Source organism: Podarcis erhardii (genome assembly GCF_964252035.2).
Source record: "Podarcis erhardii genome assembly, chromosome: 8".
In the NCBI taxonomy this organism is placed as follows: Eukaryota; Metazoa; Chordata; class Lepidosauria; order Squamata; family Lacertidae; genus Podarcis; species Podarcis erhardii.
In genome coordinates this window covers 79,140,459-79,166,083 of record NC_138499.1, presented here as the reverse complement: position 1 = coordinate 79,166,083, position 25,625 = coordinate 79,140,459, and the positions used below count along the sequence as shown (strand labels likewise).

The 25,625-nt window shown below is 45.5% G+C and overlaps 1 protein-coding gene across 1 annotated transcript in view; it reads right to left on the bottom strand.

The window, feature by feature from the left end:
- The window catches only part of DNAH5 (dynein axonemal heavy chain 5), a gene marked incomplete at its 5' end in the record, with an annotated part of 188,985 nt that overhangs the window by 83,359 nt on the left and 80,001 nt on the right, over nucleotides 1–25,625 (bottom strand). The window contains 10 exons of the mRNA XM_081873195.1: nucleotides 692–838; nucleotides 6,535–6,688; nucleotides 9,131–9,238; nucleotides 13,873–14,007; nucleotides 16,698–16,892; nucleotides 18,231–18,418; nucleotides 19,619–19,797; nucleotides 22,530–22,702; nucleotides 23,491–23,715; nucleotides 25,069–25,281. Of these exons, the coding sequence (XP_081729321.1) occupies nucleotides 692–838; nucleotides 6,535–6,688; nucleotides 9,131–9,238; nucleotides 13,873–14,007; nucleotides 16,698–16,892; nucleotides 18,231–18,418; nucleotides 19,619–19,797; nucleotides 22,530–22,702; nucleotides 23,491–23,715; nucleotides 25,069–25,281 (1,717 nt within the window). The remainder of the gene's footprint in view (nucleotides 1–691; nucleotides 839–6,534; nucleotides 6,689–9,130; nucleotides 9,239–13,872; nucleotides 14,008–16,697; nucleotides 16,893–18,230; nucleotides 18,419–19,618; nucleotides 19,798–22,529; nucleotides 22,703–23,490; nucleotides 23,716–25,068; nucleotides 25,282–25,625) is intronic.

The following is a 25,625-nucleotide window of genomic DNA, read 5'->3' as shown; positions in this document are numbered from 1 at the left end:
TGCTTCTGAACAGCAACTGCCGGAAGCCACAGGAGCAGAAAGAGCTCTTTTGCTCAGTTTCTGCTCGCTGGTTTCCCACAGGCCCATTGGCCCCTGTGAGAAAGGGATGCTGGGCTTCAGGAGCCATTGGCCGGATCCAGCAGACTCTTCTTATGTTGTTACGAGTAGCTGATGGACTTCCTCTAGGGCGGGGTGTGGGGAATCTTTGGCCCTCCACATGTATTGAACTCCAGCTCCCATCAACTGCAGCCAGAATGGCACAATGGCCAAGATGGAGAGGAACTGTGGTTGAGCAACAACTAGAGTACTGGAGATTACCTGGTCCCTGATTTAAAGTTCAGCACTGAGGTTTTCGTTTTGTTTTTGTTTTTAATAATTTTTTTATTAGGAATTTAAACAAAACATATTATCTTGAAACATATCATCCTTAATTCCTCCCCATTTTTCTCCCTCCCCCCTCCCTCCCATAAAACAAGACCCTGACTTCCAATCTCTGGTTTCTCTATAAATGCAATTCTCTTCATGTTACAAAATTGTATAGATCCTTAATTTATCTAACTGGTTATTATCAATAAAAAGTTTGTGAGTCTTTATTCAAAACCTGCCAAGGAGTCCAGTTCACTTTCTTGCATCTTTAAATACTTTGTAAAAGGTTCCCATCCATCTTTAAAAGCACTGAGGTTTTAAGTACCTTTCTTAGCTCTCAATGTTTTCCTCCAAAGAGTGGAAAAAATCCCATCTGTCCAGTCATTAGTTGCGACATCGAGGCGTCCAAACATCTGTGGTGCAGTGATGGCCTTCGGATTCATTCTCATTTCACGATGAGGCTGCCCACAGTCTGTAGAAGTTTCAAAATGGAAGAGGAAGAGGAAGAGGAAGAGGAAGAGGAAGAGGAAGAGGAAGAGGAAGAAGAAGAAGAAGAAGAAGAAGAAGAAGAAGATTATTTCAGGTACCAGAGAATAGCATTACACTGGATTGTAACTCCCTTCAGCTCAATCACGTGACCTGGCAAAACTTACACTGGCAAAAAGAATGGTGTAAGTCAAACTTGTTTAAAGGCTTGTTTTCTCTCTTCCAGGTCTGCGCTGGCACAGGTAGCCAGAGCCTCACTCCTGAACAGAGAATCTAGCACACTTTATGTCATTTTAGCTTAAGCCGGCACAAATTATGCTGACTTCCAAAAGCTAGGTTTATACCCTGAATCGGCATGTTAACTTAAAAGCCTGCATTTATATGCTCAGGCTTTTAAGTGTATCACCTATACTGTACTTAATACTGATTTCTGAAATCCAGGAGCACTGCTGCCCGCCAGTATAGAGAATATTGAGCTAAATGAACCAGCGGTTTGCCTATGTGCCTAGCAAAGTCTCTTCCCTTTCCTTCTGCTTCCCACCCCAGAGTTTATCTCTTGCAGGCCTCATCACGGATTCTGAGTACATCTTTTGGGGAGAGGAGTCTTCCATAGGGAAAAACACCACTTTCCCAGTAATGAGCATGTGCCCATTGTTTTATTGGCCACCCTAGCTATCCACGGAGGTGGCCCTGGAGGAAACTGTACATCAACAGTACGTTGCCATCCTTTCCTCTCCCCAAGATTAACATCCTTTGTTGTTGTTGTTTTTACTATTATTACAAATTTTAATAGTATTTTCCACACAACAACACAAAAAATATTTAAAAAATACATAAAACACAAAAACCAACATTCAAAAACAAAAAAATTCCATATCTGACAAGTTAATAATATAAACACTAAAAAGAAAAACAAACATTGACTTCCACCAATCCCACAGCACCTCCTTTATCTCTCATTGTGTCTTCCTGTTTTCCTGTTTCCCTCATCTGTATCCTAGCATCTAGATATAAATCCCTACTTCTTATCCTTTCACTTCACAAGGTTATTCCAGACTCAGTCAGATTTCTGTCCTCAAACCTTGATTTTTAAGGTATTCATTTAGGCACTCCCATTCTTTTTTTACTTCACTTTTTGGTTTTTGTCTTGTTATGTCTGTCAATTTGGCTAATTCTAAATATTCTGAAACCTTACATAACCACTCTCCCCTAGTGGGTAACTGATTCCTTTCCAATACTTAGCCACCAGGATTCTTGCTGCAGATGTCGTGTATAAGAAAAAATTTGTTTTGTCTTTTGGAATATCATCATTTAAAATTCCTAAAAGGAATGCCTCTAGCCTTTTACTATATGATATTCTTAGTATTTTCTTTATTTCTTTATTTCATTAGCTTGCATCAGGCATCCTACTGGGAAGACCCAGTTTTCTGAGTGCATGTTCTGGAAGTTGGGCAATAGGGGCAGTACAGGATTCCTTTTGGTGTACCGACCTCCCCGCTGCACCAAGGATTCCCTGTCCGAGCTGCTTCAGGTCGTGGCGGATGTTCTCCTGGAGACACCTAGTTTGGTTGTCCTAGGGGATTTTAACATCCACACCGACACGACCTTACTAGGGGCCGCTCGGGACTTCGTGGAAAGCATGGCCTCCATGGGGCTGTCCCTGAATAAGTCTGGCCCAACTCATAGTCATGGACATGCCTTAGACCTGGTATTCACCTCTAGTGATGTGGGTGATCTAACACTAAGTAAAAGTGAAACAAAAGAAGTGCCATGGTCAGATCACTTCCTGGTGCAACTGGACTTCTCCACGACCCTTCCCCTCTGCAGGGAGGTGGGACAAATTTGGATGGTCTGCCCTCGCCACTTAATGGATCCAAATGGTTTCCAGAGAGTGGTAGGGGATGCTTTATCCCATGTTGATGACCTTTCAGCTGATTCCCTGGTGGCCCGCTGGAATGTGGAGTTAACCAGGGCTATCGACTGTCTGGCTCCGAAGCGCCCTCTCCGATTGCATGGAGCCCGGACAGCCCCGTGGTTTTCCTCGGAGCTGAGGGCAATGAAACAATCGCTGAGACGGCTAGAGCATCGGTGGCAGAAAACTCACTCCGAATCTGACCGGACACAGATTAGAGCTCAACGTCGAGCCTACCAAGTGGCAATAGCGACGGCGAAGAAGACTTTCTTCACCGCCTCTATTGCATCTGCAGAAAATAGTAGCAGGATACTCTTTCAGGTGGTCCGCAATTTAATGGAACCACCTTTACCACCGGGGCCTTGTAAAGACCCCATATCTCCTGCAATGATTTTGCAAAGTTTTTTGCAGATAAAATCACTCATATTCGGAGGGAGCTAGACACCACCGTGGGAGCAGGGCTGGGGCGGGAGAGTGCTAGAGCCCTGTCTGGTCAAGTTGCATGGAATCAATTTCAATCCGTTACCCCCGAGGATGTGGACAGGCTGCTTGGATGCGTGAAACCAACCACCTGTCTCCTTGATCCTTGCCCATCCTGGCTAATAAAAGCAAGCCGGGAAGGGCTGGGCGATGGGCTCTGCAGGGTGGTGAATGCTTCCCTCTGTGAGGGAACATTCCCAGATCTGCTGAAAGAGGCGGTCATTAAACCGCTTCTTTAAAAAACCATCTTTAGACCCGGCCAGTATGGCCAACTATCGCCCAGTCTCAAATCTTCCATTCTTGGGCAAGGTGATTGAGCACGTGGTTGCTGAACAACTCCAGGCACGCCTGGAAGAAGCGGACCATTTGGATCCCTTCCAGTCGGGATTCAGGCCTCATCATGGGACTGAAACTGCCTTGGTCGCACTGGTTGATGATCTCCGGCGAGCTAGGGACAAAGGTGAGAGTTGTTTCCTAGTTCTGCTGGATCTCTCAGCGGCCTTTGATACAATCGACCATAACATCCTTCTGGACCGTCTAGAGGGGTTGGGAGCTGGGGGCACTGTCATACAGTGGTTCCGCTCCTTCCTCCTGGGCCGTGTTCAGAAAGTGGTGGGGGGGGATGAGTGTTCAGACCCTTGGGCCCTCACTTGTGGGGTGCCTCAGGGTTCCGTCCTCTCCCCCATGCTTTTTAACATCTATATGAAGCCGCTGGGAGAGATCATCAGGGGGTTTGGACTGGGTGTCCATCAATATGCAGATGATACCCAGCTCTACCTCTCTTTCAAATCAGAACCAGTGAAGGCAGTGAAGGTCCTGTGTGAGTGCCTGGAGGCGGTTGGAGGATGGATGGCGGCTAATGGATTGAAGTTGAATCCTGACAAGACAGAAGTACTGTTTTTGGGGAACAGGGGGCAGGCTGGTGTGGAGGACTCCCTGGTCCTGAATAGGGTAACTGTGCCCCTGAAGGACCAAGTGCGCAGCCTGGGAGTCATTTTGGACTCACAGCTGTCCATGGAGGCGCAGGTCAATTCTGTATCCAGGGCAGCTGTCTACCAACTCCACCTGGTACGCAGGCTGAGACCCTACCTGCCCGCGGACTATCTCACCAGAGTGGTGCATGCTCTAGTTATCTACCGCTTCGACTACTGCAATGCGCTCTACGTGGGGCTACCTTTGAAGGTGACTCGGAAACTACAACTAATCCAGAATGCGGCAGCTAGACTGGTGACTGGGGGCGGCCGCCGAGACCACATAACACCGGTCTTGAAAGACCTACATTGGCTCCCAGTACGTTTCCAAGCACAATTCAAAGTGCTGGTGTTGACCTTTAAAGCCCTAAACGGCCTCGGCCCAGTATACCTGAAGGAGCGTCTCCACCCCCATCGTTCTGCCCGGACGCTGAGGTCCAGCGCCGAGGGCCTTCTGGTGGTTCCCTCATTGTGAGAAGCAAAGCTACAGGGAACCAGGCAGAGGGCCTTCTCAGTAGTGGCGCCCACCCTGTGGAACGGCCTCCCATCAGATGTCAAAACGATAAACAACTACCTGACATTCAGAAGACATCTTAAGGCAGCCCTGTTCAGGGAAGTTTTTAATGTATGATATTTTAGTGTTTTTTGGTTTCTATGGAAGCCGCTCAGAGTGGCTGGGGAAACCCAGCCAGATGGGCGGGGTACAAATAATAAATTCTTCTTCTTCTTCTTCTTCTTCTTCTTCTTCTTCTTCTTCTTCTTCTTCTTCTTCTTCTTTGTGGATCATGCTCCAAAATTTCCCAATTTTGGGGCATGTTCACTACAAATGGTAGAAGGTTCCTTTTTGTTTCTTACATCTCCAGCACTTATTATTATATGTTTTATTCATTTTTGCCAGCCTTTCTGGTGCCAGGTACCACCTGTGATTCATTTTCATATAGTTCTCTCTTATTAGATAACATGCTGTACAATTTATAATTTTTTGTCCATAGTCTTTCCCATTCATTATATTCAATTGGATTAACATCCTTTGAATTTAACATACCGTCTAACTCATCTCAGAGTTAGCTAAGCCAACCTATCCAAAACCAGACATTTAGGTAGGCGCTAATGTCCAACATTGACTATTTACTGGTAGTTCGCCGATGGGAAAACTATTATATTTGGAATCTGGCATTTTAAAAGAAAAAATACTGGTATCCCACAATACAAAAGTTCCTCAGCTTTCTTCCCATCTTCCAATCATTGCTACCCTTCGCAGGTACTCTCTGGTTACCACAAAATCCTTAGTAACAGCGATCCGTTTAGATTCTGCTGCTACCATAGTAACTCACTTCTGACACCGTCTGTCACCACCATTCCCCAAAACAAAGAAAACTCAGCATCTTCAGAATCTGTCTCTACACTGTTTAAAAATGGGATCGTCCTCAGAAGGTGGTCCTTCTTGCGACTGGGCCCCTGGACAGACCCCTGACTAAGTAGGTGTCCTTTCTAGGTGTTTCATTTCTCTAAATAGGCATCATGGGTCACAGCCAATCAGGAAAGGGGTGGGGGTGGTTAAGGAATTATATAAGCATCAGCGCAAGAGTGCCCTAGGCACTTGATTGGCGCTGCTGAACACCCACCCTCCCGCCCTTAGCGTAGGTTCTTGGCCTTGCTTTGAACTATGTGTGAGTCGCCTGCCTTGGGACAGGGACCGGGGAGGGATTTTTATCCATTTGGCAAATTAGCACTGGCCACTTGTTTTTTTGCTACCCCCTTAGCAACCGTCACAACTTTCCAGGTTTGGAGGTTAGGCATGGGCTTAATTTTGTGTGTGGAGGGGAGATGTGGCCATTACCTGCCCCTCAATGATCAAAAGGTATTCCGTTAAAGGAATCTGGGGGTCCCGGATCTCATCCGAAGTCTGCTTGATGGGCTAGGGTCGTGCCAGCATCACAGGAACCTCGCAGTAAGCTTCTGTCGGTCAAAACCCTGATGTTGCTGCCCCGATGGTTTTACCTACATAGACTCTGTCAACTGGGGCAGTAGTCCGTTATAGTCTTCAGCCAATGCCTATGCCAATACCACTCACATTTAATTTGCAGTCAATAAAGTTGTGGCCTTAATCGTACCCATCAACCTTAATTCTGTGTCCGTGTGTAGTTATTTCATGGGGGGCTGGCTTGGGGTCCCAAGATGCAATATGTTTTAGTTGAGTAAGGCTGGGTCCTTTGAACACTGAGATCCAACACGTACCTCTAACCCAACGTTACCACAGTTACATCCTTTAAAAAGGCATCGTTTTACAGATCCTGTGAACAAGCGTGTTTTGCATACCTGTCATAGATTTCATCAGCGTGTGGATGCATGTTGTTTTCCCTGCACCACTGGGACCCAGAGCCATCATGCCATGCCTCACCCTTTGCGTCTCAAACAGCTGGATAACTTTCAGTCTCCACGGAGGGTGGTTAATTAAGCCAGCCTCTTCAACCTGTCGTGATCACCAAGAATCATATTGTGATTGACTGCTCCATCTACGCAGCTCATTGGCAGACACTTCCATTGAATTCAATGAGAGGGAAACTCTGTGTCAGATGCAGAGACGCAGAAAAGTTGCACCATCACTAGGGTCTGGTAGAGGATCTGGTGGAAGCGTGTCCCTCCCCCTCTGCTGCTCCTATCCTGTCCACGACTCAACCCTTTTTTTAGCCATTCTGCCAGTTTATCTTCACCAGTGGGGTTTATCTACACCAGCAGAGGGTTCCACCGCCATATCCAGGCAGTTCCACTGGCAAATCTGCTGGCCCAGCAGGCAGGGCTTCTGCCAAACCAGGAAACCCTCAATTGGTGAGGACAGGATTGCAGCCTTAATTATAAGTTTCTCTCTTTTTTGTATAATTTTTTACTACATTTTCTGTTTTACAATTTAGAATACTCATTCAAGTCTCCTTAAAGTATGAATGACTTCCCTTCCTCTCTTTCCATGGTTCATTTTGCATATCATAAATCCCTGCATATGTTACATAAACTAAACCATTCAATATTACATCCATCAGAACTTATTTACATTGTTGAATTTATCTTAATGCTACCAACGTTTTCAAATGTACACAGCTTTTCCCCATATATTCAATAAACATTTTCCAATCTTCTCTAAGCATGTGTTCTCCTTGTTCTCTTATTCTATATGTTAAGTCTGCAAGCTGCACATATTCTGTCAGCTTAAGTTGCCATTCTTCTTCTTTTGCTCGTTTTCCATTTTTGAGCTAACAGAACATGGGCCGCTGTATTGGCATACATAAATAACCTTTTTTGACACCTGGGAATTTCAGTCTGAATTATTCCCCAGCAAAAAGGAATCTGGATTTTTGAGCGGAAGTACTTTCAAACATTTTTTTCAATTCATTATGGATTATTTCCCAATACTCTTTTAGCCTTTTACAAGTCCACCAGATGTGAAAGAACATTCCCTCAACCTCTTTGCATCTCCAGCACTTATCTGATTCAGCCTTATACATCTTAGCAAGCCTAAAAGGTAAAGGTCAAGGGACCCCTGACCATTAGGTCCAGTCGTTGCAGTGCTCATCTTGCTTTATTGGCCGAGGGAGCCGGCGTACAGCTTCCGGGTCACATGGCCAGCATGACTAAGCCGCTTCTGGCGAACCAAAGCAGCGCACGGAAATGCTGTTTACCTTCCCGCCAGAGCGGTACCTATTTATCTACTTGCACTTTGACTTGCTTTACTCGGAGTTAAATAACGTTAATTAGAAGTTTCAGACCCTGATACAAAATACGATCTTACAACACTTGAATCTTTGCTAAGCAAGGAGGGGAATGTGGTACGCATGAGGTGCAAGTAGGAATTTAAGATGGCATCCTTTTCCATTCGCCTTCTTTTCTCCCATGCAACACCACTTCCATTCCACCACAGCTTGCCTTGCATTCAGCGATATGCTATTAGGACCCGCTGTCTGCTGCGGCAAAATGGAATAACTGGCCCAATGTAAGCAATCACATAATTCCATTTTCATTAAATTCTTCCACTCTGTTCATTTCCGTGCAAAGGAGACACAATGCAAATAGAAGAGGGATGTAATCAATTATGTATTGTTTGTGCACTTAAAGCAATAACAACAAATACTCATATTTGTCGGACTCTTGCCCATTTTGGACCTGGGATAAATAAGCGAACTTCAGACATTTCTGCTCCCACTGCCATCAGAATTCTCTGACATTCCTAGAGGCAAGAGCATGCTACTTTCTCCTTTTCTAGCATGGTGTTATGTACGAGTGTGAGAGATGAGTGTGAGTGTGTGTGTGTGATCAGGGAAGAGGAAGAAAGAGACTGTGTCTGTGTGTGCATGTCCTCAAACATAGCCCATTTTGAATATTCATTTATAATCCAAAGTGAAGGGACACGGGTGGTGCTGTGGGTTAAACCACAGAGCCTAGGACTTGCCGATCAGAAGGTCGGTGGTTCAAATCCCCGCAACGGGGTGAGCTCCCATTGCTTGGTCCCTGCTCCTGCCAACCTAGCAGTTCAAAAGCATGTCCAAGTGCAAGTAGATAAATAGGTACCGTTCCGGTGGGAAGGTAAATGGCATTTCCGTGCGCTGCTCTGGTTCGCCAGAAGCAGCTTAGTCATGCTGGCCACATGACCCAGAAGCTGTACACTGGCTCCCTCGGCCAATAAAGTGAGATGAGCGCCACAACCCCAGAGTCGGTCACGACTGGACCTAATGGTCAAGTCTCCCTTTACCTTTACCTTAATCCAAAGTGAAGATAAACTTCCTGGGATTTTTATTCATGCTTTCAACAAAGCACCCACTCAATTTATTTTTTGTGTGTTGGGGATTCAAGTTTTTCCCCTCCCAAGGGATTCATTCATTGTGTCCAGCCGAAGAAGCAGTATGTAAACATTTGTAATCATTACCTGTTTGCTAATAGCAGCTTCGAGCTCCGGATAGCCTGCCTTGTCAAGTTGAATACTTGGGAAAAGGTCTTCAATCAGACTCAGAAATAAGGGCTCGTCTTCATCGATCTGCCAAAGCAACACAGAAATGTCAATAGAAAAGGTATTGCTTTCTGTAACGCAATGCTTAGCTTCATTAAGATCCTTAACAATAATGTGTTGCCAAATCCACTATTTTGTACCACACAGGAGAGCGTCAACTCACCAATATGCCTAACATTTCCACAGCATTGCTGGCAAAGATAAGACACAGTTTCCAGTCTAAGCAGCCTGGAGAGGGCGAAAAGGGGAGGACATTGATAGGCAAGAGGAAGGACAGTGCAAGAAAAAATAAAGCGGAGAAGGTGAGGGAAATATCTGAAAATGACGGGATCCAGAGGCATTAAATGAAGAGGTCTGGAAGCTTGTGATACAGCAACCCTATTACTGAAAGGTCTGCTGCATCAGGCCTCATCTAGCTCAGCTGTCACCTGGAAGCAGACACTCCAACAGGTTGTCTCATTTCATCAGTATCTCCCGCTTGGACTACTGCAATGCGCTCTATGTGGGGCTACCTTTGAAGGTGACCCGGAAACTGCAATTAATCCAGAATGCGGCAGCTAGACTGGTGACTGGGAGTGGCCGCCGGGACCACATAACACCGGTCCTGAGAGATCTGCATTGGCTCCCAGTACATTTCCCAGCACAATTCAAAGTGTTGGTGCTGACCTTTAAAGCCCTAAACGGCCTCAGTCCTGTATACCTGAAGGAGCGTCTCCACCCCCATCATTTAGCCTGGACACTGAGATCCAGCGCTGAAGGCCTTCTGGTGGTTCCCTCATTGCGAGAAGTGAGGTTACAGGGAACCAGACAGAGGGCCTTCTCAGTAGTGGCACCCACCCTGTGGAACACCCCCCCCTTCAGATGTGAAGGAAATAAGCAGCTATCCTATCTTTAAAAGACATCTGAAGGCAGCCCTGTTCAGGGAAGTTTTTAATATTTAATGCTGTACTGTTTTTAACATTTGATTAGGAGCCGCCCAGAGTGGCTGGGGAAACTCAGCCAAATGGGCGGGGTATAAATAATAATAATAATAATAATAATAATAATAATAAGAAGAAGAAGCCCTGCCGCAAGACCAGTTCCATTGGGTGCTTCCTGCTTTTGCCCTGTTTCCATTCCAGCTGGTCATTATAAGAACTGCTGTTTAACTTTCAGAATTCCCCCCTGTAGGGATGGGTCTCAGGTTGAGGGCACACCCTCCCCTGCAGTATAAGACAAGCCACAGCTTGTCTAGCCCCCATGCCCACTCCTTCACCTTTCGTCTCCTCAGCAGTGTTCCGTGCCCTGACCTTTACCTCCTTTGCAAAGGTATTTTCCCCTGCAGTGGAAACATGACATGGTGGAGCAAGTTGCATAGATAACTAGGCAACACCCAGGGGGCTCGGGATTGGATAAGTGTCATGGGCAAAGCATGCTTTTGAATTCTGGTGCTGGAGGAGACTCTTGAGAGTCCCATGGACAGCAAGAAGATCAAACCTATCCATTCTTAAGGAAATCAGCCCTGAGTCCTCACTGGAAGGACAGATCCTGAAGCTGAGGCTCCAATACTTTGGCCACTTCATGAGAAGAGAAGACTCCCTGGAAAAGACCCTGATGTTGGGAAAGATGGAGGGCACAAGGAGAAGGGGACGACAGAGGACGAGATGGTTGGACAGTGTTCTCGAAGCTACCAGCATGAGTTTGACCAAACTGCGGGAGGAGGTGGAAGACAGAAGTGCCCGGCGTGCTCTGGTCCATGGGGTCACGAAGAGTCGGACATGACTAAGCGACTCAACAACAACAAAGGGCAAAGCCCTGAATGTATCTTGCTGGTTTTGCATATCTTGCTAATAAAAAGAGGCTCTGCGTAGCTCAAAGCTAGCTTGCTCCTGCACAGCTCACTTCCATCATCAACTCCTGTGTCGTTTGTGTTATTTCTACACACACCTCTTCCCTCCTTGTTCCTTTTTCCTTTTGTGCTGTCTTTAGAATTGTAAGCCTAAGGATTGGAACTCTGTGTGTGACAGAGAGGGGGGAGGGAGGGAGGGAGAGCAGGGTACAAATGCTATAAATACATATTTTATATCTGTAACACTTAGAACCAGCACTTTGCACTCTTTCTCAAAACATATTCTATCGGCTGTCACTCATCTCATTGACAACACTAACATGGACACAAGGATGGGTGCATTGTGAGTGAAAAACTGAGTTTCAGGAGCCGCCATTTGGTGGCAGCGAAGGAGGAAGGGAAAGGTAAAGAAGTCTAGAAAAGATAGAAAATGCTCCTTCATCAATAGAACAATGGATTTAATACTCACAGCTGCTTAAGCAAATCAGAGGATAAGTAGCCAGCTGTTACATAAGTTATTTTGGAAGCACAAATTAAGACAAAGGAATTGCCTAAGAAAAGCTTGCTGCATTGATTATTCCAACCTATTTCTCCATTCAGCTTTCCAACAGACCAAAAGACTGAATTTGCACAATGTATTCATTCACTCACTTGCTATGCCACCTGCAGAATTGCTACTACCAAGGCAACTAGCACAAATAAGCATATTAACAATAAAACATAATATATGCCTTGAAAACAATGTTATCAAAAGCCGCAAGGCCAAGGGAGGTGGGGGAGGGAACCCTGAATAAAATCGCAGAAATGGAATAAAGCCTCAAAACTCAAGCCATCATTTTGAAAGGCTTGCAGAAGTCAGGAGACCTTCTTCACCTGGCACCAGGAGGACACTGAGCGGGCACCAGACCAACTTCCCTGGAAATAGCATTTCATAGTGGAGAAAGCCCTTCCTTGGATTCTGGGAAGAGAAGCACTTCGAAGTCCTTTCCAGCGACTCATGAGAGGGTACATTGTGTCAAACAGGCAAACAACTTGAGCTTTCTTTCCTCTGTAATCCCCAGTGTTCCCATCACAGCCCAAGGTACAACAGTATTTCCTAGCATTTTTAAGGGAGCTCTCCTCTCCTTCCAGTTCCATAACCTTGAATGAGTCCACAAAAAATCCACTTATTTCTTAACCACCATCACAAGCATCTGGGGGTTGTTTTCGGGGGCTTTCGGCTTCTGTTTCTCTGAGGAGGGTGAGAGGTGACCATGCCCACAGCCCTGGTCCATGTTTCCAAGCACAATCTCCTCCTCCTTTTGGTGGCCCTGTTGTTCTCCAGCCATGATTCTCCTTCCCTTCCTGTCTTCTGTCCCTTCCGACTTCTCTTCTCCATATCTGTTGACTCCAGCCTTCCCATTGCCTTTCTCTTATCCTGCCTGACTCTGCTCCCTCCAGCTCTCCTCTTGGCTCTGGACCTCCTCCCCTCCTTCTTCCCACTCTCTCATTTCTTTCTTCTTCTTTTTTAAAATAATTTTTATTGGATTTTCCACTTAAATCATATTCACATTTTGTTACATAATTCTATAGCTTAATATATTACTCTGTAAGAGCATCGACCTCCTTCCCTCCCTCTTTCTGACTTCCATATTCTTCGCATTTCTATAATCACTTATTTCCCCTTAATCAAATTATAATGTTTCCCCCTAATTATCGGTAAATCAGTTCCTTATATTTACATTACAAAACATTTCAATTCAAGCCTACAAACGTTTTCAAATGTTTACAATTCTCTTTCATATAAAAAAAATCATTTCTAGCTGGTTTTAAAGACAGTGGTACCTTGGTTTACGAACTTAATCCATTCCGGAAGTCGTTCTTAAACCAAAGCATTCTTAAACCAAGGTATGCTTTCCCATAGCAGCGGGGGGACTCAGTTTACAAATGGAACACACTCAACATATTCTGCTTCCAAGGCAAGGTTCACAAACCAAAACACCTACTTCCGGGTTTGCAGCATTCTTAATCCAAGTTATTCATAAACTAGGTAAAGGTCGTGGCCGACTCTGGGGTTGCAGCACTCATCTCGCTTTATTGGCCGAGGGAGCCAGTGTACAGCTTCCGGGTCATGTGGCCAGCATGACTAAGCCACTTCTGATGAACCAGAGTAGAGCACAGAAATGCTGTTTACCTTCCCGCCAGAGCGGTACCTATTTATCTACTTGCACTTTGACATGCTTTTGAACTGCTAGGTTGGCAGGAGCAGGGACCGAGCAATAGGAGCTCACCCCGTCGCGGGGATTCGAACTGCCCACCTTCTGATTGGCAAGCCCTAGGCTCTGTGGTTTAACCCACAGCACCACCCACGTCCCGTTCATAAACTAAGCTGTTCTTAAACCAAAGTACCACTGTACCTCTGGATGACTGGCTTCCCATACTACCATAGCCTCTCTCCACCAGGTTGGTCCATATCCAGGAAGCCCTAAAACTCCTGGTGCTCATTCCCAGAATCACTTGCCAGTTTCCAGCCCAAGGTGGCTCCAGAAACATCAGGGAGGTAGGGCATACCAAACACAGCGACAGCTGATGCCCAGTCTTGGTTCATTAGTGGTACTGCAATATATCTGGTAGCACATTTGCAAAGCTAAGCAGGGTCCAGTATGGTTTCAAATTGGATGGGGGCCATGTGTTGAGATTCCTGCATTGTAGGAGATTTGGCTAGATGGCACACGGGATCCCTTCCAACTCTACAATTCTATAATTTTATGAAATTAATCTTTGAGGATTGGGTCACCTGATGAAGGACCTCCAAAACATTTTTACTGCACAGGCAGATCTACGGCAAACTTACCAGCTTAGAAAGATTCATGTCTCTCAACACACGCATGACGATAGTGGATTCCGTGTCATCAGGGTTTGACCTTTTGGCAGCTCCCAAGGTTCGCAACACTGACAATATATTCCTCAGTCCAAAGTCATAATGTACCTGAGAACAGGTCAAAAGTTTTTAGAAAGGCAAGCAAAACTGGCCCCCCTTTGCACCAATGACAGATCGCTCTATAATCTGTGACAGAAATTTGCAAAGAGTAAATGACAGCTTTGTTCTAAGGTTTGCTTCTGAGCATGCAATCCTCGTTTCAGAAATCTCCACCAAAAAGGAAGATGAAGGAGATGATTTAACGCCACACCATAAGTGCTGTCATGACACTTCAGTCTATCATGAAGTGCAATTGACTCCCACTGAGGATGAGGACCCTCTATTTCCTTTTTAAACATTGAGCAACTGGCTTCATTTGTCCTTTGTTACATCGTCATGACATAGCCCAATAGCCAAATCTGAATGACTGCATAATGCCATGCATGCATAACTGTCAAGTGTCCCTTATTTGAAGGGACAGTCCCTTATTCCAGCACCATGTCCCGCTGCTGTCCCTTATTGATAGATGTCCCTTAAAAGATGTCCCTTAAATTTCAAAGCAGCTCCTCTCCCTCCCTCCCTCCCTGCCGGCCAGGGAGGAGGGAGGCTCCAACTGTGTTGCTTGGCTGTGTTGCTCACCCAATAAGAAGTCTAAGAATGACTGGGGGGGTGGAGCTTGCATGCCTTGTGTGTGGCTAGTTAATGCAAGCTGAGGGAGTTTTTGAATGCTGGACGCCATTTTGTTGCATGTGCTGCTACAAACTTTGCAATGCAAAGCCAGGCCGGGGAGCCAGCTTAAGTTGAGGCTGCATAGGCCTTGTGGTGCATGTGATTCAGATTCTATTCAGTTGAACCTCTGGTTACAAAGTTGGTTGGACAGTGTTCTCGAAGCTACCAGCATGAGTTTGACCAGACTGCAGGAGGACAGGAAGACTGGAGTGCCTGGAACAGGTGAGGCTGCAGGTCCCTTATTTTGGCTGCTGGTCCCTTATTTTCAAGGCTGCTGGTCCCTTATTTTCAAATCTGTAAGTTGACAGCTATGCATGCATGACATCTTCACATTCACCACAAAGTGGGTAAGGTCAAACAGAGAAAGAAAAATTGGCTGTAAAAAAATGGCGCCAATGGCAGCAGAAGATCAGGGCAGGGAAGAGGCAAGAAAGACCTCATATTAGGAAGTTTTTCCAAGGAGATTTTTGTATCCCTCAAGAACACTTCTTGCCCTAATTTTACCATTTATTACACATGTATCCAAGGAGAATAAGCCATTCTATATTCACAAACAAGCATTAAGCTGACAGACAGTGGCTGGTTTAGGGTTGCCCAGTGAGAATGAATTCAAAAGCAAGTAATATATTTTTTTTAAGTAAGTAAAGCATTTCAGTTGGGTGGGGGTTATTTTTCTTCCAGATGAATGAAATGTTCCAGTGCTATAGCAAGAAAAACAATTAAAACAACAAATAAAGCTTTCCCAGAAGAAAATGAATTCTTTTTTGAGTTTTCATATTTTATTATTCTACTTCCCCCCCCCCCCCAGAGGCATGCAGCAGCACTGTGGATTTTTTTGCCCACTTTTTATTAAAATAACATTCCTGCGGAAGATGGGAAACATATTCAACTCTTTTGTGCACCAAAACTTTTTTAAAAAATAAAAATCTTCCAGAAAACAGGGTCTTGCTCTCCCTTCTTTTTAACACTAGTACACTGTTGCACACACACACACACATACACACACACACACACACAAATTTTAAGCCTCAAAGGATCACATCTCTCAACATCACTATCTATTTAAAATCCCTTCCTGCCGCAGCTTCGGTTCATTTTCAGTTAGAGTAAAAAAAATCATTGATGTGCTATTCCTTGAACATCAAGATAACCCAAAAGGAAACATCTCATGGATGTTCTATAGCACTACCAACATTAAACAGCAGATTATCTCCAATAGTGTGTCCTTATGCAGTACTGGTTGTAATTTGATTACTATCTATCTGTTCAGTGATTCATATCCAGAGGCAGTTTCTATTTCTTGGTGTCTGCTCTTCCATCCTTAATATCCTCAAGTAATCCTATCCTTTTCAATTTGATCAAAGCTGACAATGTAAGATTTTTGGGGGTTTTTGCAAAGTATTACTTTTTTAAAAGGTAAAGGGACCCCTGACCATTAGGTCCAGTTGTGACCGACTCTGGGGTTGCGGCGCTCATCTCGCTTTCTTGGCCGAGAGAGCCAGCGTACAGCTTCCGGGTCATGTGGCCAGCATGACTAAGCCATTTCTGGCGAACCAGAGCAGCACACGGAAACGCCGTTTACCTTCCCACCGGAGTGGTACCTATTTATCTACTTGCACTTCAACGTGCTTTCGAACTGCTAGGTTGGCAGGAGCAGGGACTGAGCAACGGGAGCTCACCCCGTCGCGGGGATTCAAACCGCCGACCTTCTGATCAGCAAGTCCTAGGGTCTGTGGTTTAACCCACAGCGCCACCCGCATCCCTATTATTATTTTTTACCCTAATGTTGAAGAAGGAGGAGGAGGAGGAGGAGGAGGAGGAGGAGGAGGAAGAAGAAGAAGAGGAAGAAGAAGAAGAAGAAGAAGAAGAAGAAGAAGAAGAAGAAGAAGAAGAAGAAGAAGAAGAAGAAGAAGAAGAAATAAGCCAGCCAACAGCATCATCTACATTGCGGTCACAACATATAGAAAGGCTACTGGTTCTTCAGCTTTATTGGTAGAATGAAGCTTTCCATAGCGCATGACTACGCCTACCTGCTTAGATAACTGTTCCTCGCAGAGTTTGTACAGGGTAAAGAACTTCCTCGCAAGCACAATGTTATCAATGAAGCCGCAGCTAGCTAGCTTGACACGGATGATGATCTGCCGATCCGGAACCATCATTGCCACCGAACGGAAGTTGATCTTCAGGTTTTCAGGCAGCTCTTGACGGCCCGCATACCCTGGGTTCTGGTTTATCAGATCATTAGTTATCAATCAGACTACTACTATGGCGGCTATTCACATCATCCTCAACCTGAGAGCAATCCCCACTGGCTGCACCATGGACTCAGTCTGGTTTAAGTGTGTTTAAGGTGCATTATACAAATGTATAATGCACATTAGGTGCATTATATTCTATTATAATGCACATTAGGTGCATCATACAAATGTGATTATACAAAGGAGACTCTTGAGAGTCCCATGGACTGCAAGAAGATCAAACCTATGCATTCTGAAGGAAATCAGCCCTGAGTGCTCACTGGAAGGACAGATCCTGAAGCTGAGGCTCCAATACTTTGGCCACCTCATGAGAAGAGAAGACTCCCTGGAAAAGACCCTGATGTTGGGAAAGATGGAGGGCACAAGGAGAAGGGAACGACAGAGGATGAAATGGTTGGATAGCGTTCTCGAAGTTACCAGCATGAGTTTGACCAAACTGAGGGAGGCAGTGGAAGACAGAAGTGCCTGGCGTGCTCTGGTCAATGGGGTCATGAAGAGTCGGACACAACTAAATGACTAAACAACAACAACAACATACAAATGTGACACTAGATGGCGATGGTGAGCTTTTGGCAAATTCAATATATTTTTCAAAATGTTGTTTTTTTAAAGCATTTTCAGCGTTTTCTATATGTGTCTAGATTCTACCTAGGAAGTTCCTTAGATGACCCCAGACATGTCTTATGTAATATCAGGTACGAGGCAAGTGGAGGTGTTTTCGGAAAATGGCCTCCCTGGCCGAGCCTAATTCAATAAATGTGGGCCAGAGATTCCCTACTGCTGGTTCACCAAAGCACTTCCTTGACAGTGTTTGAATCACTTGCACTGAAAAACTGAGTGAATGAGCAGTACAGCACAACTAAGGAAATACACAATACAGTTGTACCTTGGATCCCAAATGCCTTGGTACTCGGACATTTGGTCCCCGAACGCTGTAAACCTGGAAGTGAGAGGTCCGGTTTGCGAACGTTCTTTGGAACCTGAATGTCCGACAGCACTTCCACAGCTTCCAATTGGCTGCAGCCAATCGGAAGTCTCGTTTTGGTTTCAGAACGTTTTGGAAGTCGAACATCTGGAACGGATTCCATTAGACTTCCAAGGTACAACGGTATCTTCCTCTCAACAACAGGTCAGTCAGCCCTCATTCTTCCATGGTACATAGGCAAGGGCTTCTTGGTCAGGGATGTAACTTCTGAGCAAAGTTCAACTCTGACACATATTTCATGAGCTAACCACAGAGACTGCAAATTCTGCAGTTTCTCTGAACTGACAACTATCGCTTATCAAAATCTTCAGAGTGCTTACCATTGTCAGAAAGAGTCCGAATTCGGGATTCATTTCCACACTGTCACCATCTGTAAAAATGAAGGTCTTCTTGCGCTCCTTCTTGCATGTCAGAACAATTGCAATTTGTTGTGCGGCGACGGACAACACCGGTAGGTCAATGCGGTTAAACTCGTCAAAGCAACCCCAGGATCCAGACTGAGCAAGACCTGAAATCAAAGCAAAGCCTTATGATAAAGAAGCCAGTGTTGTGGTCATTTTACAAGATTTAGAGATAAAGGGCACTTTGAATGCTTTCAAGAGGGGAAAAATACATTAACTCGAAGTGAGTTCTAATGAATGCACACTCAAGAATGGAACACAACTTCAGATGATATAATATTGAGAGCCAGTGTGGTGTAGTGGTTGAGAGCGGTAGTCTTGTAATCTGGGGAACCGGGTTCTCGTCTCCGCTCCTCCACATGCAGCTGCTGGGTGACCTTGGGCCAGTCACACTTCCTTGAAGTCTCTCAGCCCCACTCACCTCACAGAGTGTTTGTTGTGGGGGAGGAAGGGAAAGGAGAATGTTAGCCGCTTTGAGACTCCTTAAAGGGAGTGAAAGGCAGGATATCAAATCCAAACTCTTCTTCTTCTTCTTCTATTATATATAGTAGTAGTAATAATAAAAATAATAATAGTAATTTATTATTTATACCCCGCCCATTTGGCTGGGTTTCCCCAGCCACTCTGGGCAGCTCCCAACAGAATATTAATAATAAAAAGCAATAAAACATCAAACATTAAAAACTTCCCTAAACAGAGCTGCCTTCAGATGTCTTCTAAACATCAGGTAGTTGTTTATTTCCTTGACAACTGATGGGAGGGCATTCCACAGGGCAGGCGCCACTACTGAGAAGGCCCTCTGTCTGGTTCACTATAACCACATTTCTTCAAGTGAGGGAACCACCAAAAGGCCCTCAAAGCTGGACCTCAGTGTCTGGGCTGAATGATGGGGGTGGAGACGCTCCTTCAGGTATACTGGACCGAGGCCATTTAGGGCTTTAAAGGTCAGCACCAACACTTTGAATTGTGCTCGGAAACGTCCTGGGAGCAGTACTCGGCAGCCAGTATTTTATAGCCTTATACAAGTAGGATTCTACTCACGCAAATATCTATCATCCTACATACAAATGATTTGGTAAGAGAAGTTTTGTGAGCTGAAGAAACATCATGCAACAGGAATTGAGAAGGCCATGGTGTTAGAAATTTTAAGTGCGTGGTAAATCGTACCTTTGAAAATGTCTGTTCTTTCACATCACTCATTTCCACTCCCACAAGCAAATATAACATGCACGTGGTATGTCCTAACTTAAATATGAACACCACGTTTTATCAAAGGTCATGGTTTCTATAGCAGAAATCATCCTGACCTTTAAAGATTCTCCCCAGTCCTCGAAAATCCATCTGGTCAGAGCAATTGAAGACCACAACGTATTTCCCAAGGCATCTCCCCATGTCTTTCGTCGTTTCTGTTTTGCCAGTTCCTGCGGGACCTGCTGGTGCTCCCCCCATGCTCATGCCTAAGGCTTGCGCCAACGTAATGTAACACCTGAAAGAAAAGGAGCACAATAGAAATATCCCTTTGCCATTTGGGCATATTGTGCCCAGTTGGAAGTCTTAAAAGCAGGGCTGGTGCTGGATTGCAAGGGGCCCTCAGCGCACACACCCCAACACAAACCACTGTGTTTCATGGATCTATGGACTGGGACATTGCATTTTGGCTGAATTAAAATGATGGGTGGCCACTGCAGATGCAAACTGAGCTTGGCTCCCATTTAAGTGTGTCGCCACTGCCTGCCCAACACTAAGATAGCCATCTGCAGGCCCAAAGGGGAAAGGTGGGGCCAGCCCAAGACATTTCACCACCTGAAAGGCAGAGAGGCAGCATCACCCTAAATGCGCCCGGCTTCCTGGGTTGCACGTGGTCTCTTTGGAGACCCTGCCCAGTGCCGGAAAGAGTGCCCTGTCTCCGGCGGAATGGAGTCGCTGGGAATACGAAGGCCGAGGGCCCCGCTCTCCCATTTCCCTGCCCACCTACCCAAGTCCCTTCTCGCTGCCTTACTCCATGATGGCACCCTCTGTTCCCCGGGCAAAACAAAACAAACTCCTCCTCTTCCTTTGTCTTTCTTTCTCACCCACATCTAAAGTACTGATCCAGCCCAGATCCACTCACTGCGTCCTGGAGAGAGAGAGCCTCTGGATGCAAAATAAGTTCGGGAATCAAGGGCTTTTTTTGCCCCCTCCCGGGTATCTGTTGTCTCTCTTTGCTATGTCTCTGTCCCTATAGGAAGCTCAACCCTGCCAGGCTGAGCAGAAAGGATTCCGGAACATAGCTGTCAACCGTCCCTTCTTTGGCGGGAAAGTCCCTTATCCCAGCACTGTGTCCCGCTGCTGTCCCTTATTGATGATGTCCCTTAAATTTCCCGGGTTTCAAAGGCCAGGGAGGAGGGAGGCTCCAACTGTGTTGCTTGGCTGCACTGCTCACCCAATAAGGAGTCTAAGAACGACTGGGGGGTTGAGCTTTCATGCCTTGTGCCGATCAAATTGGCCGCGTTGCCTGGGGACTCGCCTTTGCTCAGTACTTCCCAGCAGAGAGGTGACGGTGGTTTTCTTTGCTGCACCCCCTTTGCCGGGTTGCTGTGCTATGGGAACCACCGCTTGAGGCTTCGTTTGGCTGCTGGCTGGGCTTTCTGCCTTTGGCTTGGAGGGGCTTAGAAGTTGAACATACCTGTGCTTGGAAAATCCCTTATTTTGGCTGCTGATCCCTTATTTTTGAGGCTGCTGGTCCCTTATTTTCAAATCTGTAAGTTGACAGCTATGTTCCGGAGGGCAAACTCCTCCCCTCTCCTCAGTTCCAAGGCAGGAGTTGGGGACCATCTGGTCATCCAACAGCCAAGAAACATGATTTGTGGCAGCCACAAAGACTTCTCCCCCAACAATCGACCGCCTTCTCAACCGACCAGCGCAACCCTTGTCCGGTTAGCTGCATGGGTACCCGGAGCGGCAGTCATGTCGTGCACCTGGGGGTGTGGGGCGAGCTGTGCAGGGGGCGCCATCCACCACATGGGGGTGGCGGGGCGAGCTCCCCGCGGTGTGCCTTTTTGTGACCCCCTCATGGAAGACACCTGGGGCAGACCACCACCACCCCTTCCTACGCCCCTGCCTACCAGTGAAGAAGTGAGTCAGGGAAAACTGACATCAGGAACAAGTGGTGATGGGGAACAAAGATCAACATTGAGATCTGCTGCGCCTGTGGACCTTGCCGCCTGAGGCAGCTGCCTCGCCTCATAGGTAGGCCGGCCCTAACAGGGACAGAATAGTCAGGTCAGGCTGCTGAAAGGCCCACCTGAGCCACTGGGGTCCTCAAGCAATGTTTGATTTGACTGGCTGTGGCTGCCAAGCCTCAGTTACATGCAACTCAGTTACACGCAAAGAAAAGCCAGAATACTGAGGAATTACAAGGTATAATACCTAAGAAATCCAAAACCTAACATGCAGACAGGGAGGGAAGTTAGATTGTGCCCTCTTTTACTGGGTTTATTTTTAACATCTATTCTAGTGCAAATAGCAGTACAGGCTACAGAAAACGCTAGCTTCACATAAGACATAATATTAATACTATTGATGTTCTACTAACCTGCTGATGTCTTGATTTTTACTTTATATTTTACTATTAGCTATCTTGGGTGAGAAGACCAAAGGCACATTTAATAAATTTAAAGATAAAATAAATGTGTCAGCAACAAGTTTTCATTTTTAAATTACTGTAGTCAAGCGCTAAGAAAACACATAGTGATTAGCAAACACACCCAAATCTCTTCTGGTTTTAATCCAGAATAGCCAGACTAATTCCCATAATACCCACAGGTCATTAGTCCCTGTTGTATTGTGCATTGTGGTAAACTCTAGATGGTCTGAGTTTCAATCTGAAATGGATCCCCCAATTGGACACTTGGAATCTAGAATCCAAACCCCTCTCCTTCCTAGAAATATGCTAAAGACAACCACCATATATTGGCATTCCAGAGTGAAACAATGCCTCTTTCATTGAAGGTGAATATGAATGTACTGGTACTTCTTTTTTTAATATATAAAAATGTTGTGAATTATAAGGAAATCTTTCTTCTCTGTCTTGATTTCAAAACCTTGCACAAACCCTCGCAGTTAATGCTCCACTAGAGTAAGACGGAATGAGACTCCGAAATAATATGCTGGAGAATGACATTGGCATACAGAACATCTAATCCTTCAAGCAGGCGGAAGGACAGAAGTATCTCTCACCTGTCTGTGAGAGGGGTGATGACAAGCCTGTCTGTGCAGCCCAGAAATTCATTCTGATACGTGAAGGCCACATCCGTGATGTTAATCATCATCTTGTCCGCATCTTCATTGAAATAAAATCTGCATTGCTTCAGCCACTCAAAGTCTGTGGGGTTCTTGATATGCATACGGCACTAGGAACAAGAGACCATGTTGCCATAGGCTTTATAAACAGAGTTTCTGAGAAGGAATCTGGCAGAACTAGCAACTGACTCGAGTGTGTGTAAGGGAGAGGGAAACCAGGTGAATGCCAACTGTGGAAAAAGCCTTGCAATGATAATGTCTCTTGGAGAGCAAGGTTGCATGGGCAGTGGCATCAGAGCACAACAAGAGGCAGATCTGATAATAAGGTAAAGGTAAAGGTACCCCTGACCGTTAGGTCCAGTTGCGGACGACTCTGGGGGTACGTGCTCATCTCGCTCTATGGGCCGAGGGAGCCGGCGTTTGTCCACAGACAGCTTCTGGGTCATGTGGCCAGCATGACTAAGCTGCTTCTGGCGAACCAGAGCAGGGTACAAAAACGCCGCTTACCTTCCCACTGGAGTGGTACCTATTTATCTACTTGCACTTTGACGTGCTTTTGAACTTTTAGGTTGGCAGGAGCAGGGACCGAGCAACAGAGCTCACCCCGTCGCGGGGATTCAAACCACCGACCTTCTGATCAGCAAGCCCTAGGCTCTGTGGTTTAAACCACAGCGCCACCTGCGTCTCTGATAATACAAGACTGCAAAGCCTTACATATGAACCATAAGCTAAAGCAGTGATGAAAACACGTTCACAACTGGTCTGCTAGGACAGCACCAAAAACATATTTTTGCCCTAGTGGATTATATTTACTGAACGGATTTAATGTACATTCCCTATTGAGCATACTTCTGCTTTTCCCCTTTGGTTATTTTCAATGCATAAAAAGTCATTTTACCAGGTCGTCAAATATATCCCGTTGATGCACATGAATTGTGATCAGTGTCTCATATTTGATGCGTTCTATGGGGCTCAGGTCCTTTGTCGTCATATCTATCAGAGTATTCAAGAGGTCCAAGAAAAACTGGTTTGTTTTGGGCATTATTTTCTTGTCGTACTTTGCGTTGGTCAAAGCTTCTTCAGCGTCTCTGGTCCAGATCATTTGAATTCCCAACAAGCCAACCTTAGGGGAAATTTTTTTTCCAGAAAAGTTATTTAGAGTTCAAGTCAGGTTCTTCAAAAAGCCATTTCTGCTGATCGACAGAGCCGGCCCACACATGAGGCAGGGTGAGGCAGCTGCCTCAGGCAGTGGAAATGGAAAAGGCAGAACTCCTGCAATTGTCCTACCCTTATCACCACCACCGCAGAAGCAACCCAGGTAAGGGAGACTTTAGCAGCGGTACAGCATTCTGCCGCCTAGCTTTGCCACCAGGCAGAAAGGGGGCTTCAGAAAGCACTTCTTCTTGTGGAGAAGTGCATTCTGAAGCTCTTCCTTGGCAGATTTGGTGAGGGCTTCTCCTTGAGGACTTCACACAGACTCCACCACTACAAAAGCTTCTGTAAAGCAGGAGTGCAAGGGGCAGCAAAGGAGCAAGCTCTCCTCAGGAAGAACACCCGCCATCAGCTTGCAAGGAGGTGGCCCAATCCATGATCCCTATTCTGCCTCTATGTTTGGAAAAAATAAGGTAAACGGTCAAAAAAGCAACTCTGAAAGGAAAAGGTCACACTACAAGGTAGGAGTAAAGGCCACTCCTCTGTGATATGAAGAGGGCCAGTCATGGAAACCAATGGACAACTTGGGTTTCTTTTCCCTCTTACAGCTGTTCCAATTCCTTGTTTTTGTATTTTGGCAAGTCAATCATCACCTTTGCCAGCTGGGATCTGATGGTTTTACAGAAATCCACTCCAAGGATCAAAATGGGTCTTTGGCTTGAACTTTGAGGTTGGCTAATGAGAGGATTTTCTAGGAATAAATTCTGTGTGTGAGCGAGAGATACACACACATACTGTATATGGAGCTGTTATGAATAATTCTCCAAGCCCCTGACCTTGAAAGGGATTGATTAAATGAATGAAGAATGAGCGGAGAACTGTTTACTGACAGAGAAACCCTGAAAAGTACATAACTTGTTTACCAAAGTCTGAAGCCCATTTGGCAGAGAATCTGTGCTGTTTCGCATGAATTTTATTATTACTTATCTATTTCTATTATTAAATGTCTATCCCGCCCTACCTCGCAAAGGAACTCAGGGCAGCAAACAACCAGCAACAAAAGAATGACAATATCTTAAAGTACAAAACCTTAAGTTTTTAGAGCTACCGGAGTAAACTTCCTAAATGACCACTAGAGTGGGTGTTTGAGAAGTAAATATCTGAGAGACTTTCTGGCAAGTCTAGGACTTCTTGTGCCAGAGACAGCTTCTATTCACATACACAGCAATATACTTTGCTCTTTATATCAAGCGTAATCCTTGGAAAAATTGGAACCATCATCCCATAACTGTTTTTTGTTGTGGGGCGGGGATTAGAAACTTGCCTGGGCAGGGTAGGAAGAAAGAAAGTCAATCAGCTGGAAGTCCGCTTCCTGGATGCTTGCAGCTGCCTGCCGAATCACGAGATGTAAAGAGCCCTGGGACTCCTTTAAGAGGGAATTGAGCCACACCTCCACATTACCTTCTGCCATGACGGGCTTTTCCAGCTCAATTGTCTCACCTTCCCGAGAGGAGATTGAAAGGATCCGATCATAAACCTGAAAATTATGCATCTTGTGTGACAAAGTTGCACGGAACCAGGGATAGCAATTGTACCCTTCCTGATGTTGTTAGAAGAAGAAGAAGAAGAAGAAGAAGAAGAAGAAGAAGAAGAAGAAGAAGAAGAAGAACAACAACAACAACAACAACAACAACAACAACAACAACACAGTTGTACCTTGCAAAGTTAAATGACGACTGGAACAAATTTATGGTATATATTGAAGGTAATTTTAGAAACTTACCAACTATAGCAGGTATGGTTTAAAACTTCTGGTGTACAAGATAAATACCAACACCAGCGGTAAAAAGGAATCTAGTAAAACTGGAAACCCGAAATCAG